The 18,548-nt window shown below is 38.8% G+C and overlaps 1 protein-coding gene across 1 annotated transcript in view; it reads left to right on the forward strand.

Moving 5' to 3' along the window:
* Positions 1 to 18,548, forward strand: part of CDC5L (cell division cycle 5 like) — a 36,756-nt gene that overhangs the window by 3,088 nt on the left and 15,120 nt on the right. The window contains exons 2-14 of the mRNA XM_074861378.1: positions 251 to 354; positions 1,275 to 1,436; positions 2,282 to 2,409; positions 3,242 to 3,341; positions 3,603 to 3,821; positions 4,949 to 5,093; positions 5,218 to 5,406; positions 6,747 to 6,895; positions 9,495 to 9,657; positions 11,099 to 11,263; positions 12,839 to 12,919; positions 13,269 to 13,514; positions 16,813 to 17,010. Coding sequence (XP_074717479.1) covers positions 251 to 354; positions 1,275 to 1,436; positions 2,282 to 2,409; positions 3,242 to 3,341; positions 3,603 to 3,821; positions 4,949 to 5,093; positions 5,218 to 5,406; positions 6,747 to 6,895; positions 9,495 to 9,657; positions 11,099 to 11,263; positions 12,839 to 12,919; positions 13,269 to 13,514; positions 16,813 to 17,010 — 2,049 coding nt within the window. The remainder of the gene's footprint in view (positions 1 to 250; positions 355 to 1,274; positions 1,437 to 2,281; positions 2,410 to 3,241; positions 3,342 to 3,602; positions 3,822 to 4,948; positions 5,094 to 5,217; positions 5,407 to 6,746; positions 6,896 to 9,494; positions 9,658 to 11,098; positions 11,264 to 12,838; positions 12,920 to 13,268; positions 13,515 to 16,812; positions 17,011 to 18,548) is intronic.

Here is an 18,548-nt window from a genome sequence, read left to right on the forward strand (position 1 = left end):
ATTCTGTCAGGTCTCTGAAGTTGGCCTAAATAATCATCATGTGTCTTTTCATTTAATCTTTTTCATTGGCCTTTGAAATACAAATCTTTGTTCATCTTGAGAATAAAACATGGAAAAGAAGCAGCAGTGCTGTGCTGTTTCCACTGGTTCAGCCCATTATGTGAAATCCACGGTCTTTTCCTCTGCTTGAGCTCAGACTTTCTGTTTTGCAAGTGCTTGTGATCCATAACAGTATTTTTTTTTTTTTTAGGATGAAATTCTGAAAGCGGCTGTGATGAAATATGGCAAAAACCAGTGGTCTCGTATTGCTTCTTTATTGCATAGAAAATCAGCAAAGCAGTGCAAAGCCAGATGGTAAGAGAGAAGTATCATGTCTGGGAGTATGAGATTCATAATTAGTGGGAATTTAGAAATTACCACAGATTAATTTATGTCCACAGAGGAATGGTAGTTTTAAGATTGTTTGATTTCTGCTATTGCAGATGTTTTGAGTTCTTACTGCTTGAAAAGAATTGAACAAAAGTAGACAAGTGATCTCTTTGCCAGTGACTGCAGTGTTAGCAAATGCAGGATCACATAAATTGTGTACCTGATTTTTTTCCTTGTATTTACACATTTTTAATCAGTGAGTATTACCAAGGAAGTAAAATTGTAAGATATTAATGTCTCTTACAGATAACTTTCTAATTTTTCATAATGAGAGTTTGGCTTGAGGATAAATGTTTAGAAATTGCACATTGGAATTTCATTTTATATGAAGAAATAGAAGCTTAAAACTAATGCAAATACATGCAGAATTAATCTATTTAAGAATCAGACTTAGTTTCTTGAGTACTGCACATATTTATTGGAATACTTCTGTATAAAGGTAACAGTACTGGTACAGCTAGAGATTAGTAAGATAACTGTTGAAGGATCCAGGACAAACAAATCTACCATTTCTGGTATCTTTGGTTGTTGTGATTTTACGTTTCTTTTTCTGGATTAATTTTGTGACTCCTTCCTTTGCCAGAATAGCGATGGGGAAAGGGAGAAGAGGCAATATCTGTATGAAAAGTGGTGGATAAATAATACATTTTAAAGCTCAAATATATATGTCATAAAAATACTCTGAAGTAACATCCTTTTGTACATAAAAAACTTGTATGAAATTTGCATGACAGGATTTTGAAATCTCGTTGTGATGATTTGCGTAAACACTGTTCTGAATTAATTCAAGACAAATCAATGGATGGCTTGGATCTGTCATCCTTAATTTTTTCACTTGTTAACAGGTATGAATGGCTAGACCCCAGCATCAAAAAGACAGAGTGGTCACGGGAAGAGGAGGAGAAACTGTTGCACCTGGCCAAGCTCATGCCAACCCAGTGGAGAACCATAGCCCCCATTATTGGGAGAACTGCTGCACAGTGTTTGGAACATTACGAATTTCTGCTGTGAGTTACTGTTTTGCTAGAGGTGCATACCAGGAAAATCTGTAGAGTTTGTTGTAGCGATGTGTCATTCCCTTCTCCCGTGGTACTGAAGTATGGTGGTTTCAAGTTGACCAAGTCCTTTTGTAAGCAAATTTTTAAGGACAATTTCTTTTCAGTTGATATGTCTAGCTTGAAAGAAGGAGCTTTGGGACCTGGAGAGCAGGCTTGAGTAGAGATAGGTGTATATTTTCTTGCCTCTGGTTGTTCTGGCTGGAGGAGTATCAGGAGTGATGCTTTTTAAAGGCTTCCATTTCAGGTTTATCTGGGTATTTTTTGACTGGCTGATCAGCATGAGTGGAGGTGTGACAGAGATGAAAAAAGACACACATAAAACACATGTTGTTGAAATGGCTGAATATGCAGCCGTCATCTCTGTTTGCTACAGAGGGTTTCTTGAGGCCATGAGAAGGAAAGTGCTGTTTTCCCTTGTGAGCTCTCTTAATTCTGGTGTGATTGGTTGAGTATAAAAGCATAACGGGAAACCACACTGCTTGAATTCTTGCCCTTACTGTTTAAAAGATTACCAGGAGAGTTCTCTACTATTAGCTTTGTCAATATGGTATTTTATATAATATTTTATTGTTGTAATACTATGTTGGCTTCTTTCTCTTGTTTGATTTAAGATTATGTAATTGTACCATGTTTATGAATCTTTTCTGCAGTAATTATATAACAAGTTTAATGTATGGTACATAATACAAGGTTACTTTTTTTTGATCAGTCTTTGGGGACATTTAAGTGATGGTTATTATGAGCCTGGGGGAGAACAAAGAGAGATTTGTGACATACATACAATGTGTTTTTAGGGACAAAGCTGCTCAGAGAGACAATGAGGAAGAAACTGCCGATGATCCTCGGAAACTTAAACCTGGAGAAATTGATCCAAATCCAGAAACCAAACCAGCCAGGCCAGATCCTATTGACATGGATGAAGGTAAGATAGGAGTTCGTTTACCATTTTTGACAGAAATCTGATCTCTTCTTTTTCTTCTTTATACAATCTCCGTACCCTGGGTTTCTTTTGGTTTTGTTTTTTTCCTCCACCCCCTGATCATTTTTTCTTTACAGGTTTTGTCTTATTTCTGTATCTGGCCAGTCAGTTGTACTTTTCCAGTTTTCTTTTCCTTTTCTTGGGGTGTTTTCTGCTCTCTAATCTGTCTTCATCATCTCTTGCCATGACTGACTGTTCTGTGCTTTGGCAACTGCTCTGCTTGTTTCTGTATCTTCATCTTTTCTCATCAGCTCATACCTCCCAGATGAATCCATGCTGAAGCGCAGGACTACCAGACTTTTTTTTTCTTGCACATAGCAATGTTTTGAACTAAAAAATAAACATTGCTAAAATTCTGTGAATGGACTAACGGTGTTTTTGAACAGTCACAGGTTCACAAACAAGAGCGCTTTTGATCTGGATGTAAATGAAATTAACAAATTCTCTAATCTAGTACTCGCAGATGAAGATGTAAATGAAATTATAATTTCATTAGTATTGTCAGTTTGCCTCTTTATGTAAATATTTTGATTTGCTGTAGATACTACTTTGCAACATTAGGCACTTTTTTCTTAAAAATCTTCATTCCATCTGGCCAATGATTTAGAAAATACAGTGGAGCAACTTGAAGAAAACTAGTTTAGTGATCATGCAGAACGCCTGTGAAACCATTGATTCATTCAGCTTTTAAAGATTCCTTTCTGATCTTCAAGTTACTTTTTCCCTTACATTTTTTAGTGCAAATTCATAGCTGTACTTATCTGTACTATTGTAGATGAACTTGAAATGCTGTCTGAAGCTAGAGCTCGTCTGGCTAATACACAGGGAAAGAAGGCCAAAAGAAAAGCAAGAGAGAAGCAGCTGGAAGAAGCCAGGTAAACTTATGCTTAGCTTCGTATACTGGGACTGCTTTTCTTGACTTTGGAGCATTTACAATGCATAAAGTCAGGCGCAGCCTTAAGTCAGTGCAGAATCAGACTTTTTGATAGTCATTTGTGGCAAGAGCTTCATTCTTGTTGTTTAAATATGTGCAGCCGTATCTCAGCAGCAACTGATTAAAGTAGTACTAGGTCTGAGGGTTCAGGAGCCACCTAGAGGTATGCACTTTAAATCACGAGGTGTTACTGGTTTTTTAGACGGCTCGCTGCTCTCCAGAAAAGGCGAGAACTTCGGGCTGCTGGAATTGAGATCCAGAAGAAAAGAAAAAAGAAGAGAGGTGTGGATTATAATGCAGAAATTCCATTTGAAAAGAAGCCTGCCCCTGGTTTTTATGATACATCAGAGGAAAACTACCAGTCCCTGGATGCAGATTTCAGGAAGCTACGACAGCAAGACCTGGATGGAGAATTAAGATCGTAAGTGTGTGCTGTACTAAGGAGGGAACAGTGTATTTGAAAAAAAAATCTCATACATGTAAGTGTTAAGTCCTGGAAATGTCTGAAATATAATGTGGGCAGGAGTTGTATTTTCCGTGGGACAGGGACTAGTGCAGGTTGCATCTACCTTTCAGTCTCCTGGGTTTTTTTATCTTTCTGAAAGGTCTGGTTGACCTTTTTTCCATGAGAATAAAGTTCCTCATGCCCATTCTTGTTCTTTAAATGGAAATCTTAAGTTTTTTGAGCTTCATTTTCTTTTAGCAGTAGGTTTGCTTGTGTATTTGCAATCCTTTCTCCAAGTCATAACTTTATTAAGCTTACAGGAGTAGATTTTACGTGTTGTAGTATTACTTCTGATGAAATTGTTCTAAAGTAGAATCTCCTTAAATGCTTAATTTCTCCCACTTCCCCCCAAAAATCCCAAAACATGCAGTTGAGAAATTCAATGCCCATCTTCATCATGAGCAGTATGGTACGTATTTAGTTGTACTGTTGCGTTTCCCACTGCTTCTGCCAACTGCTTTTTACTGAGAAAGTAGGTCCAGTACTACATGCTCTTTGATTTATTAGCTTGTGATCTAATTGATTCTTTCTGCATGGTTCAGAGGGTCTGGCAGGAGCTTCAAACTGAAGCTTATGATTTCACAGGCTGACTCCATTGCTGTTTGAAGAAAATACCATTTTTACTAAATATTGAAGAGAAATTGGTTCCCATATCCCACAGAAAATGTTTGACTTCCCTTAACAGCTGCTGGAGAAAAAGGGACTGTTCACATCCTCTGATTCTTGCTATCTGAATTCTTGGACTGACAGTTTTTTCTTGCTCCAGTGACTGTGGCAGATGAAGGTGGCTGTTGATTGTAGCCAAAGCAACCACCTGTTGCCTAATCCCATAATTTGAAAGCATTAACGCTGCCTTGTTCTGGGTTCTGCTGCAAGACCTGCAGACCATATCTAATCACTTATCTTCTTCACCACTCTTCTGCAACATGTTTTATTTCAGCATATCCAACTTTTGGTTAGGGTACAGGCTTTTTGCTCTTTGCTTGTTTTACTTTGTAGCTGTTCTCTGTGTTCTAAAATGATTCTCTTATCCATAATGACAGTGAAAGGGAGGGAAGAGAGCGCAAAAAAGACAAACAACATATGAAACGGAAAAAAGAGTCAGACTTGCCTTCAGCTATTTTACAGACCAGTGGAGTGTCAGAATTTACCAAAAAAAGAAGTAAACTAGTGCTTCCAGCTCCTCAGGTAAGCTGTTCATTGATCAATAAATGACTTATAAGGACAATGCCAATCAATGATTTCTGTTTTATCAAGTGGATCTTGTGGTTGTATTTTATCTTACAATGCCTTGGAATTTTCTCTTTTAAAGATATCTGATACAGAACTTGAAGAAGTTGTAAAAGTAGGCCAGGCAAGTGAGATTGCACGCCAGACCGCTGAGGAATCTGGAATTACAAACTCAGCTTCCAGCACTCTTCTGTCTGAATATAATGTGACTAACAACAGCATAGCCCTAAGGACTCCAAAAACTCCAGCAGCACAAGACAGGATCCTGCAGGTAGAGTATAAATATAGAGAACAGGCTTTTGAGTTTTATTGCAGTGGTCAACTGAATAGAAGGTGTAAGTACCGTCCAACATTCCTTAGGTTACGTGTGGTACTGCAGTTTGAACTGACACATTCTCTTCAGGACACACTGAAAGGCATAGAAGCAGATCCACTTCTGTCTGATCAATTGTCACCATGCTTCAAAACACTATGATACTTTTTGTATTGTATATTGCGTGCAACTTCTAGCATTAACCATCCTCCTGGGGTTTTATATCATTCCCCTTGTCTTGGGTACCTCTCAGCTTTGAAACTGTAGGTGGTGTTCACGTCATTAAAACAGTGTCTCGCTTCATTAGCTTAAAACCACGTAAGACAAAGATGGTCAAAAACCTACCTTTGCAACCTCTCAATTAGATTTGTGTTACACTGGTGGTGTGAGTGTCTGGGTTCTTTCAAAAACTGGTAGAGTTGGGTAATGCTTTGTTTAGTGTGGGGAAATGGCTAAATGACATCAGTGCATCTAGTGTGTAAAACAAACAAAACCCCTGATTGATAATGAGCTGTATTTTAACAGTTTCATGATAGAAAAGAGAAAGTTCCTGACTCTACAGATCATGACCTAAGTGTCTGTGCAGTGCTTGCAGGAATGAATGGTCATGTTCACCTTCAAATGGAGTACTCTGACATCACACACGTCGCAGTCTTATTCATATGCACAGTTCCATAGATGGATTACTGCTCTTCTGTGAAGATAATTGCTATATGCAGTAGTTTCAGTATCTCAGCTCATTTTCAGAGTGCCTTAATTCTTCATTGTAAAAAGGAAAAATAAAATGAAAAATAGGGGATATTCATAAAAGCCCCAGTTGAGTCATGGACCAAAAATCTGAATAGCAACCATCTCTCTTGGAACTTTCTTTTTGAAGTGCAATTTGGATAAACTTCTTTGGTGTTGGATTTCAGAGTACAATTGTGCTGTTCCCTCTGAAAATCAGGATCCTTAGAATGACTTGAGTATTCAGTCGCTAATAAATCTTTCAGTTTTGTAGAGTCTAGCAAACTGAAGGAAGTCAAAACATTTAAGTAACCCACTCATTTTTGCAACTCCAATTTATAATATATCTTAGTGGAAATGAAGATTAAAATCCTTTCTGAGTGGAACAGTAGGGTTTGTAAATACCAGTGTATGGGTGTTAAGGAGTGTTAAACATTTTCTGCAAACTGATTGATATTCAAATAACAATTCTGCTGTTCTTACTGCTACTGAATCTGTTAAACTAAATCTGTATAGTAGAGTGTGACTCTGAAAGTCTTAGTGATGTGCTGTGTGTGTTGTCTGTTATACAGGAAGCACAGAATTTGATGGCTCTCACAAATGTGGATACCCCCCTGAAAGGAGGTCTTAACACTCCCTTGCATGAAAGTGACTTTTCAGGGGTAACACCACAGAAACAGGTTGTTCAGACTCCGAATACTGTGCTTTCCACACCCTTCAGGTAAAGCAGGCTTGTTTTCTAATGAATGCTTGGCTGGGCGTGTATATAGTGGAGGTGGGTGGAGGGACCGGATTGCAACAAATGAAATAGGAAGTTATCATCAGTGCTTCAAAACACGTTTTAACTCGCTTTTATTTCAAGCCATCATCGCACAACTTTCTCCTTCTCTGTGTCCTTCACAAGCTCAGACATATCACCTTCATCTGTATTTGTACAGTGTATAGCTCACTGGAGTTTTGGTCCAAAATGAGGTCTTCTTGGTCTGGAGCAATATAAATTATACTGGAGTAATACAGGAGTATAAATAGTAAAATGGAGTGTCATTCTGTATGTGGCTCCTAGCCTTTCCAAAGTATTACCTCTGAGTCGAAGGTGTGGAAAGTCCCATAGCCAAACCCACACTGAATTTTTGAAAAGCTGGAGTAAATATTTTATAAGCCATATATATCCAAAATAAAATATTTCTTATATTGCCAATCTAAATAGTATGGAATTGGTGGTTTAACTCTTACAGTGAGTCCTGAGTAAATATATATCCCACAAATGCCAAATACCATACAGCTAAAAAATACTACACTTAGTACATTTTGTCTGTCAATCTTTTCAACTTCGGTTCTAATTTTACTTGTATCATGCTAGTAGGAAAAGTGGAGGATGAAATAAAAAGGACCTTTATGGCAGCTTTTCAAAAGCAGCTTTATTTTGTTGTTTAAAAGCTGTGTGCAAAAGCCCTGCTCTTTTAATTGGATCTACATAAATGAATCTTTTTGTGGAGATCTATTGGCGTCAGTGCGGTGCAGAGTGAATGTATAGTTTGGCCTGGAGTGATCTGGCTGTTCATTTGGGTAATTTTATATTAAAAAATGTAAAGACATTCTAATTTTATTGTTTGTTTGGGGTTTTTTTTTGTTTGTGGTGGTTTTTTAGCTTCTGAAATTCAGATTTGCACATGTAAATATGGTACCTATGTATCAATTGGCTTGCAGAAATGCTGTATCAGTGTGAAGTCCAAGACCTTGAGCAGAGAGAAAAATAATAAATCCATTAAGAGGTTAAAAATAAATAAAGGGTAGCCATAACTTTTTAAGGAGGCGGGGTTGTAAAGTAGAGCCATCATCTTATTATTTAGGCCAAAAGAGCAACTATTTAAGTTACACCTTTTTTTCCTATGATGGTATGAAATTTGTAATATTTTGATGCAAGGTTTTTATGGAAGTTGTTGCCTTGCATTCGGTTTTTTTGGTTTGATTGGGGTTTTGGGGCTTTTTTCCACATCCTAGTTATAAGAATTTTCTTAAAAGGTATTAAGTTGAAAATTGTAATAGGGTTTTAAGCACTGCATGAAACTGAGACAACTAGGAAAAGAAACCTGCTTGCTTGGAAATTGTTTCTTCTGGAAGTCAGAATAAAACTTTTTCTGCTAGTATAATCAGCAAAGTAGATCCATCCTCAGAAATACTCATTTGAAATCATAAAAATTCGTTTTGCTGTTTTTTTGTGGGTGTCATCCTGCAAATGTTACTGCTTGTATGTGTTACTCTAAACGAGAGTTCATAAAAAATTTGTGGACAACCTCAAGCAAGAGGAAAGTACCACCTGTCTCTCACAGACGTACCCAGTAAATGAGGCACTGTTGTATCCCTTAAACGAGGACCAGTAGCGTGTGTCTGTCCACCGTTACAACATGTTACTGGCACTACAGAATTACAGTAACTAGTAGTGGAAACGATGTATTAAATCATTTGTCCATTGTCCAGTCTGTCTCTGCCAGGGTTATTCTCTACTTGTCATTGCGATCTCAAAATATTTAAATAAGTGTAGATGAGTGCTATAACGTAGGCTTTTTTCCTAAAAGTTTTTCCCCTTCCTGAAATTGTTTTCTTTGAGACATTTAAAAATGCCTTATCAGTTGTTTATTATTACCATCACTATGTGAAACTTCATTATAGCTTGGCAACAGAAAACTTGTGACTACATCCAAGACCATGCCTGCATGCCTTTCACATAGTAGGTTATTGGGGTAGAGAACAATATTTCTTCTCAGTCTAGAGGAGAAGCAACTGAGGCCTACAAAATCTAAGACTTTATCCATCCTGCCTAAGCTAAGGTGCTTAAAAGTAATAATTGTAATGTAATTATTCCTTCAATAATCAGTGAAAGCAAAGAGGCATCTTCAGAGTGATTAATTCAGTTGTAAGATGGAACAGCTGTTAAGCCAGATGTATTCAGAGTGAATGACTTGCCACAGGTGGTAAGGAAATCAGAGCTTGCAATTAAATCCTGATTACTGTATCCCAGAATAGTGCCTGGTGACTGGATAATCTCTTCTCCCAAAAGTAGCAGTGGGAGTTTGTGTTGCTGTAGTTCTTGAAACTTCTCTTAACATAATGATGTGCCTAGATTTCAGCTTGACAGGCCCTTAAGTTACCCCTCAACAGGTGGATTCTTCTAATGGCGTATTATAGTGTCACTGCCTCCCAAGAAAAAAATCTAGATTGAATTTATTAACAGTATTTGCGTAACTTTTTGCAGCTTTCAAACTTTTGTAAGTAGAGGTCTTTAGGAAAAAACTAAATGACTGTATCTGCACTTCCTCTAGAACACCTTCTCATGGACCAGAAGGCTTAACTCCTCGTGGAGGACTAACTCCTAAACCCGTGGTTGGTACAACTCCTGGTAGAACTCCCCTGCGCGATAAACTGAACATCAACCCAGAAGAGGGAATGGCAGATTACAGTGACCCATCTTATGCGAAACAAATGGTAAGAAGTACTTAAGAAGTGGAAATCACTGCTCTATTAATTTTCAGGATTTTTGATTCTCATCTCCTGAACAGAATTTTATTTCATAATAAAAGCAAGTGTTATTTCTACCACTTGTCTACATGTCTGTTCTCATCGCCTGATAAAATTAAATCTTTATTTGAAAGAACAGAAATCTTGCCACTTAGAATGGCTTTCGGTGTGCTCAGTAAAAGTGTTCTAAAGCTATTTGTCAAAGGAGACATAGTTAAGTTTCAGCCCTACTTGTATCTTTGAAGCTGAGCAGGAAATACATCTCAAGCAAAGATTCATTTTTCTTGCAATCCTACACAGCCCTCAAATCCCTCATCATCTTGGCTTCCCAGTTTACCTACAGGACTTTTCATCAGTCTGTTGTGTTGACAACATTGAGCTAAAGGAGTTTAATTTTTGCCATTAGGAGCACTTGGGTTTGAGATGTCCAGTAATCCGAGTCCCATCCAGATTCTTTCATCGCCTTTGGCAACAGATGTTTCCATTCTTGGAGATTCAGCCAGATGTACCCTGCCAATTAGACATCATATAAAAGGGCATATACCTAATAGGTAGCACCTTGGGAACTCCTTTTATGTGGCTAATTCTCCAGCCGTAACTGTGGCTTTGGATATCTCCCACCAGAGCTATTGACATTTTTCTTTTTGGGCTAGCTAAGGATATCCACTTCAAGTTTTTGGCATGTTCTTCTTGCAAAAATAACTCTTCGAGTTCAGAATTTCAGATTTCCTCTTAGCTTAAAGGACAAGGTTTATTTGATGTCCTTATATGTACTTTGGTTCTGTCTTAGCCTTTTTATAGTAAAAAGGTTTTTTACTGCTAGAAGGAAAACTGGGGCTTCAATTTCCTGCTGGATTGCACTGGTTTCCAGATCTGGTGCTGTTTGTCTCGTTTTTGTACTGTGCCACAACCCCCAGATTTGTGAGCAACTGCAAGGAAAAGAGTTCCAGTTAGGTTTGCAAATACCCCTGTGTCCATCGGCAGCGCGGAGACGTTTTCACATATTTTCAATTTCTTGAAAGGTATTTATGTGAGTCTCTGCTGTTGCACTGAAACTACTGGGAGGCGAAGGTGCCATTCTGTTGTTTTACTTGAGTATATTTCAGCCAGTTTGAAGATTTCATTGGCTATCTTTAAGAAAGCTGTCATTTTTTAGTATCAGAGAGTTTCTGTGCTTAGTAGTGCATAAACTCTGGGGTGGTGGTCCCTAGGCCCGCCTGGATTAGTAACATGCCTCTCTTGTCAGACTTCGGAGATTTTGTTTCTGTTGGCTTTGTAGCAGACTAAGATGGCGGGTTGATATTAGTTGTGTATTGTTCATGTCTGTTAATGTAGGTGGATGGAATTTGATTGTATTGCACCTTAGCGCGTGAATCCAGAAGCATTATATCTTAGGTTATTCCAACAGGAGAGGGAGTCTCGTGAACACCTGCGCCTTGGACTCATGGCCCTTCCTGCTCCAAAGAACGACTTTGAGATTGTTTTACCTGAAAATGCAGAAAAAGAACTTGAGGAACATGAAGTAGATGAAGCCTTTGTAGAAGATACTGCTGATATAGATGCCCGCAAGCAGGTAGGTGTGTGTGATGCAGATAATGTCTTTTGTTTAAAATCACATACGTTCCTTGTATGTTTTTCATAGTTTCACACCTGATTAGTGGAAGTGATACAGCTTTTACAGCATAACAAAGTAAAATGTACCTGTTTTCTGTGCTGCCATCAGATTATACACACACAGAAAATTCTTTTCTTAATTTGTTAATGTTATGTATCACATGTCATTTTCTACAACGCAGTCTCTAAGAGTGTGTATGTCCTACCTCTTGCGTTTGTCCCTCAAAGATAAAATTAGAAGCATTTTTCTACAGAGGCACATGCTTGATTTTAAGCACGTGAGAACTGTGCTTTTTTTTTGTTTGTTTTTCAGTTTCAGGTTGTTCTTTCAAGGTTAAAAGTTACTGTTGGTGAAATGTAAGACAGGTATATACAAATTCATGCTGGCTGGTAGGACACAGATAGAAATCTGCCATGCAGTGAATTGGTCTTTTTTGTATGTCTTGTGCCATAGGGTTACCCAGATGGCCAAGCTGTGGATAGGTCCCTGTTTTTTTGTTTTGTTTTGTTTCAGAATCAAGGAAGGCTGGATGAAGTGCTAGCTTAAATTCTGCTGGTTAAATAGCTGTACTGGCCAGTAATTGGAGACACTTTACATTTTTCTGTTTATAAGAACAGTCCCTTTTCCATTTATTGCTTATCCTAATTTTTGTGATGCGAATCTGTTTTTGTTATATAACTTTAAATAAATGGTTTTTAGAGTTCACAGGGGTTGAACAAAATATTTTAAAAAATTCCATGCTCTGATATCTTCTAATACGATAAGCATTTCCCAGAATTTGATTCCTAGCGTGTCCTGTTTTAGGGAGAAACACATTATATACATACATGTGCATGTCTTGTGCATACACACCCTAATAAAAAGTCTGAAAAAATACAGATAATTTCTCTGTGAGGAAAAGGAGTGAGAAAAGAATTTGAGTTGTAATATCATTCAAGAGAATAGCATCCTGCCTTTCAAACGAGGGCGTGACATGGCTGGGATTAGAACATGGAAGGTCTTGGTCATCATTCCTGAAGTTTTAGACTACACTGCCTTTTCATGTTATTTATTGCCTGAAAGTTGAATGTAAGGAGAAATCTCATGTTTTTACACTTTCACAAGTTTTGTTTTAGTGAAGTAGTTACTTTATGTCATTGAAGCAGATAAATAGAGTCCTGGCTGCAAATTTAAGTCTTTCTTTTCCTGATGGATTTCGTGTCTGGAGAGTTACAGCAGTTGTCAAACTTGATGTGGAGAAATTTGTAAAGAACAGTGTGCTGGGGTTGAGGCTGAAGGAGAATTTGATGTCTGGAAAGGACTTTTTAGGATATGTCTCCTCTTAGAGTTAGTCTGCTGTGTTCTTTCAGTTTACTTCAGGGGCAATAAATTATGATGTCATCACATTATTTGGCTCTGGCTTCATAACATGAAGTCTTTATACTTTAAGGAATCTTTGCTGCAGTAATCAATTAGTTTTTATATTGCATACATTTCTAGGAAGCATCTGATTGTATTACAGTAGCTGAAGTAACACTTACCTTGTTTGCCTAGGCTCTCCGAGATGCAGAGCGCGCAAAGGAACTGAAGAGAATGCACAAAGCTGTGCAGAAGAATCTACCACGGCCCTCAGAAGTAAGTGGAAACAAAATTCACTTTTAAGGAAAAAATAGAAGTAAAGGTTTTAACCATTATAGGAGGAAACACAGTCTAAGTAGATCATGAGAGAATTAAATTTTTGCGTGTGCTGCTTTCAGCGTTATGGGAAACTTTCACAGTGAAATTGTCATGAGGTATTTCACATGTACAAATGAAACCACAGTTGAGTGTTCGAGTTGCTGTGTGTGTCACAGCACAAGGGATTTTGGCACCTGTTCTGCATGGTGTAGCTACTATAAAATTCATACTCAGGTGGGGGTATATAAATTTAATGTGATCTTTGCTGTATATGATGTTTATGACCTTTTTTTTAATTCCTGGGCAGGTTAATGAAACAATACTGAGACCCTTAAATGTGGAACCACCTCTAACAGACCTGCAGAAAAGTGAAGAGCTAATAAAGAAAGAGATGATTACTATGCTTCATTTTGATCTTTTACATCACCCATTTGGAGAGCAACCTAGTGGTAAGAAGGGGAAAGGCCCAGGATTTGGAAGCAACAATGCAGAACATATGGCTTACTTGGAACAAAATCCTTATGAGAAGTTCTCCAAAGAGGATCTCAAGAAGGTGAGAATTGTATGGTTTAATTACTAGTGACCTAATGTCTCCTTCTGTCATGGTCCTGTAATCTTGCAAAAAAAGTGTGTTCAAGCCTGCATAAAATTTATTTGGGAGATCTCCAGAGCTTTGTGTGAAGAGCTGTAAGGATAATTTAAGTGCATGTTCTCTTTTCTGTGAGCTGATGTTAATCTAGGCACAGATTAACAGCAGTTATAATTATGATGCTGTATTTGTCCAGAGACATTGTCTTATAGATACAATTTTGAATGTGTTGTGATTGCTTCTCATTTTAAGTGAGTGTAGGAGCTGTAATACCCCAACAGTTACCAAATTCTACTGTTTCTGGAAACTGGTGTTAAATCATTGAGACTTCACAGAATCACAGATTCATCTAGGTTGGAAAGGACCTTGAAGATCATCGAGTCCAACCGTTAACCTCACACTGACAGTTCCCAACTCCACCAGATCCCTCAGCGCTAAGTCGACCCGACTCTTAAACACCTCCAGGGATGGGGACTCCACCACCTCCCTGGGCAGCCCATTCCAATGCCTAACAACCTGTTCTGTAAAGAAATACTTCCTAATATCTAGTCTAAACCTTCCCTTGAGGCAACTTGAGGCCATTACCTCTTGTCCTATCACTCGTTACTTGGTTAAAGAGACTCATCCCCAGCTCTCTGCACCCTCCTTTCAGACAGCTGTAGAAGGCGATGAGGTCTCCCCTCAGCCGCCTCTTCTTCAGACTAAACAACCCCAGTTCCCTCAGCTGCTCCTCGTAGGACATGTGCTCCAGACCCTGCACCAGCTTCGTTGCCCTTCTCTGGACACGCTCGAGTCATTCCATGTCCTTTTTGTAGTGAGGGGCCCAAAACTGAACACAGTAATCGAGGTGCGGCCTCACCAGTGCTGAGTACAGGGGCAAGATCCCTTCCCTGTCCCTGCTGGCCACGCTATTTCTGATACAAGCCAGGATGCCTTCTTGGCATCCACCTTCTGCTGCCTGTGTAGTGCATTAATCCAGAATTACTAAGCATTTTTTTCATAGCAGTGCAGACTAAATGTGACAGTGGTAGCCATCTTATAACTTGGAGCAGCAAATGAAGTTGTTTCAATTATGCTTGTCAAGCTTGATCCAACAGAGCTGTGCTAGTGCAGAGCCTGCTGGGCCATGGCAACTGATCTTAAAGTATACCCAGTTAAAAAGTGCTGAATAGGCAGAATAGGTTGTTGCTGGATGAAATGAGTAGGCTGTCTGGGCACTCTGTCCTGTTTTGCATTGTGATCCCAAGTTAAACAGCAGTCCTGTACCAAGGGTTCCGGTTCGGGTTGTTCAGTTATTTAAGCAGCTACAGATGTTGCCTTTTGCTGCCAAGTGACAGATAGACAGTTCAGACACACAGTGCTGTGGTTAGCTCTTTCAAAGAGTTTCACCTGTGAAGTTGTGCCAGTAACCTTTGACCAAATGCTTACAGGAATAAAAATCAGTGAAAAGGACAAAATCACGTGCCACCAAGTTATCTGCTTTATGCAGACTCCTGCTATCCAAGACTTGTGTTCTGACAATAGCTGTGCTATCTCTACACCTAAATCCCATATTGCTTTAAAGGGACTGTAAAGATATACAAGCAGATTTTAAATCCATCTCCTTGTCCATATCTGACCAATGAATCAAGAGCCTAAAATGAGAAACACTGAACAGTATGTACTTCCAATTTGCTGTTAAATGAAAAATTATACTTGAAGATTTCTGAGCAGAAGTTAAAGATGGAAAATACAGTTAGATCATGAATTTCACTGCCCTGCCAGTGTCAGATTGTTCCCTTAGGAACACTCTTTGAATGCTTTCTCTTGTTGTTTTGAAGTGCAACGAGAATTAAGTTTTCTATCACTTCCCTTAGAGACTATTACACAGTCCAGTAGTTTTTGTCTGGAAACTTTCTTCAGAGTCCCTGGAAATTCTGTCTCCTAACTGGTGGGCAGAAGTTTTTTGCATCCTTGCTCCTGCTTGCTCTAACATTCAGCATAAGATTCCCTCTTGATCTAAAATCAAATTCAAACCAGGAAATTTTCCCATCTCTGTGCTCTCACCTGGGGCTTGTTTATTTTTCTTTATTTCTTCATTTTTTTTTTTAGAACATCTTCCTAAAATCCCTTCATAAAATGCTTCTTTCTTTTCCTGATATGTAGTGCTCTTTTGGGAAGGATTAGCAGTGGTGCTAAGCACAGTATGATGAGCTCTTAAAGCTGTGGAACTGTTTTGGCACCACAACTAAATGGCTTTAGTTCCTCAAAGTGTACAAATAGATGCTAATTGAAAGTGAACCTTTATAAGATTTAGCTTTGTCAGGTGTGGTTTGAGTACTCCTATTTCATATGTCTTGACCATCGAAGATAAGTAATTCATTTTCCTTCCCTGGTATCCCTGGAGTCAACTAATCTGGTGATACCTGAAAATTCCTGGGCAATGTGCTATTATAAAACATATATCTGCTTGCAGTGAGATATCTAATGTTGATATGGAAGTTTCTGGTGCTTGTATAAATCCTGTTGAAAGAGGCACATGCACTTATAACCAATGAAGTCCAGATCGGCAAAGATATTTTTGTTTTTTAGTTACAAATAAAATTGGAAGGACCTGGGTGCCTATGTAGTTTTGGGGGCCAGGCTCTTTGTCAGAAATTTTAAGAGTTGTGAGAACAACATGAATCTTTTCAGTTCACTCTAAGTTACTTTGTAAACTAAACTGGAAACAGCAGAATGCTCATACCTCACCATTAGTTCTCTAGCAACAGAATGCATGTTAGTTAAAAGTCAGAGTAGTATTTCCTGCAATGGAGCTTATACAGCTCGCCCATTAATGTTTAGACTTGACTTTCCAGCTTGTGTGGAGAAGGGCAAGCAAAAGGAAATGAAAAGTGATTTTTTTGTTTCATAGAACAGCTACTTCTGTCTGTACAGTTATCCCTCCCCTCAAGGTCCTTGCTTTTATCTCTTTTCTTCTGCAGCAAGATGAAGTATCTAGCTGTGCCACAGCTTTCATTAGCTATAGCAGAGTGATGTCAGGTTTGGCCAAATTATATAAAATGAGGGATAGTTGTGCTGTGAGTAGCCTTCTAGCCTGGGTTTCATTTATAATCCACAGCATCTGTGTTAGATTTCATAGTTAGCTTAACCTGATGGTGAGCTTTTAGTATGAAAAGAGAAACTGCCCCTGTGAATTGCACACTGAAGGATTGAAAAGAAGAGGAATTTTCTTGTATCCTGTGTATTGTAACTGCAATTTATTTCTCATCATTTCCAACAGGCACAGGATCTACTGGCACAAGAGATGGAAGTGGTAAAGCAAGGAATGGGGCATGGAGAGCTCTCAAGTGAAGCTTATAACCAGGTGTGGGAAGAATGTTACAGCCAAGTGTTATACCTGCCTGGACAGAGCCGTTACACAAGAGCTAACTTGGCCAGCAAAAAAGACAGGATAGAGTCACTTGAAAAGAGGCTTGAGGTCAGTGTCACTTTTTTCTGCTTTTTGCACCTGCCTTTTCTTTTTTTAAATTTCTTCCCATGTGTGTGGTTTCTTTTTTTCTATATAAGAGTTACAGGTTACTTTATAAATCATTCAGGTCTCTTGGTGGGATTCCTTTGAAAAGGTTGTTGAGGAATTCTCCTAAGGAGTTCATAGATGTTCCTGAGGTGTTTAAATTGCCTTCTCTCATCCTCCTCCTTTTCTTAAAATATCCCTAGAGTATTCCCACACAGTTTCTTTGCAGTATTAGCTGTAACACTGCTCGTCTCACCCACTTTATTCTCAACTGGAGAGAAGGTCAGGTTCTGCTCTCTCTAAATTCCATGTGGATTTTTTGCTGTATTCTTCATCTCCACTGTCAGTGAATCCAGATACCCGATCTTTCTATTTTTGCACTTTGGCCCTGATAGTGGCCAGTATGAGATACTTCAGGAAAGATGCTTAAAAACAATGTTTCTGTCCCAAAACTCCTCTCAAGTTCTCTTTCCAACTTAAGATTTGGTTTCTGCTTGACAATTACATATGTGAAAGTCTAGATAGTCCTGAATTCTTGCCAGACTGGCATCTCCAGTGATTCCCTCCAAAAAAGAGAACAGTGGATGTTTGTGATCCCATTCCACTTTATCAGGAAATAGTGGGCTTCCTTACGAATGCATTTGAAATTCAAATTTTGAGTTTGCTGTTGTGCATAACTTACATTTTCTGCAACTACAAAATGTCAGAGTTCGGATAGCAACATCTCACCAAAGTGCCTGCATACAGTTTGAGTACTGGACACTGGTGCTAAGGGACCAAGAACTGAAACTACATCTTTTTCTGCTGAGTTGTAGAGTACAGCATTCTCCAGTGTCAACACGCTTGCATCGGTTTATTGAAAATGCAGCAGTCGCAGGCCTTAACTCAACAAAGCATTAAGATTTGGTAGGGTGTCCTGGGATTGAGGAGGTTGTGTGTGGAGAGGAAATCATTTGAGGTACGGCGCACTAAGTAGAAGGTGGCAATTCAACCTTTTGACACTGATTTCCCTTGCCCTGTCCCATCTCTAGAGTTTCACCCAAACACTCCACACAAAACACAAAAATACACAGCTCTTCTGATAAAAGGTAAGCTGGCTTTAAATTGTTTGTTCCCACAGAACCTGTGTTTGTTCAGACTTGCAGTAGGTCATTACCTGTTTTCCAAAATAACATTTTAGCCTAAAAGTCTCTCTAAATTATGTAGGGATGAGATGATTATTTTCCTTGGTAAAAGGAAACTTTTTTTTAAAGTTCTTCTGTATTTAACATCAGCATAGCTACTGTTGCTAGAAGTAAACCTCCTCAAACAGCTACTACAGCAGGAATAACATGAGAGAGCGGCCAGAAAGGCTGAATTTTCACTTGATTCATATGCATGAAACACAGCGTGACTGTGTGTTTTGTCAAGTCTGTCAGTCAAGAATGTCTTCCAGGTTTAGGCTCCGCAGTTGTTAGTCAGCCGCGCGGGCCAGGAGCGGTTCACCTGCACGTAGCCCAGTA

The sequence above is a fragment of the Strix uralensis genome, chromosome 3, assembly GCF_047716275.1.
Source record: "Strix uralensis isolate ZFMK-TIS-50842 chromosome 3, bStrUra1, whole genome shotgun sequence".
Classification (NCBI taxonomy): domain Eukaryota; kingdom Metazoa; phylum Chordata; class Aves; order Strigiformes; family Strigidae; genus Strix; species Strix uralensis.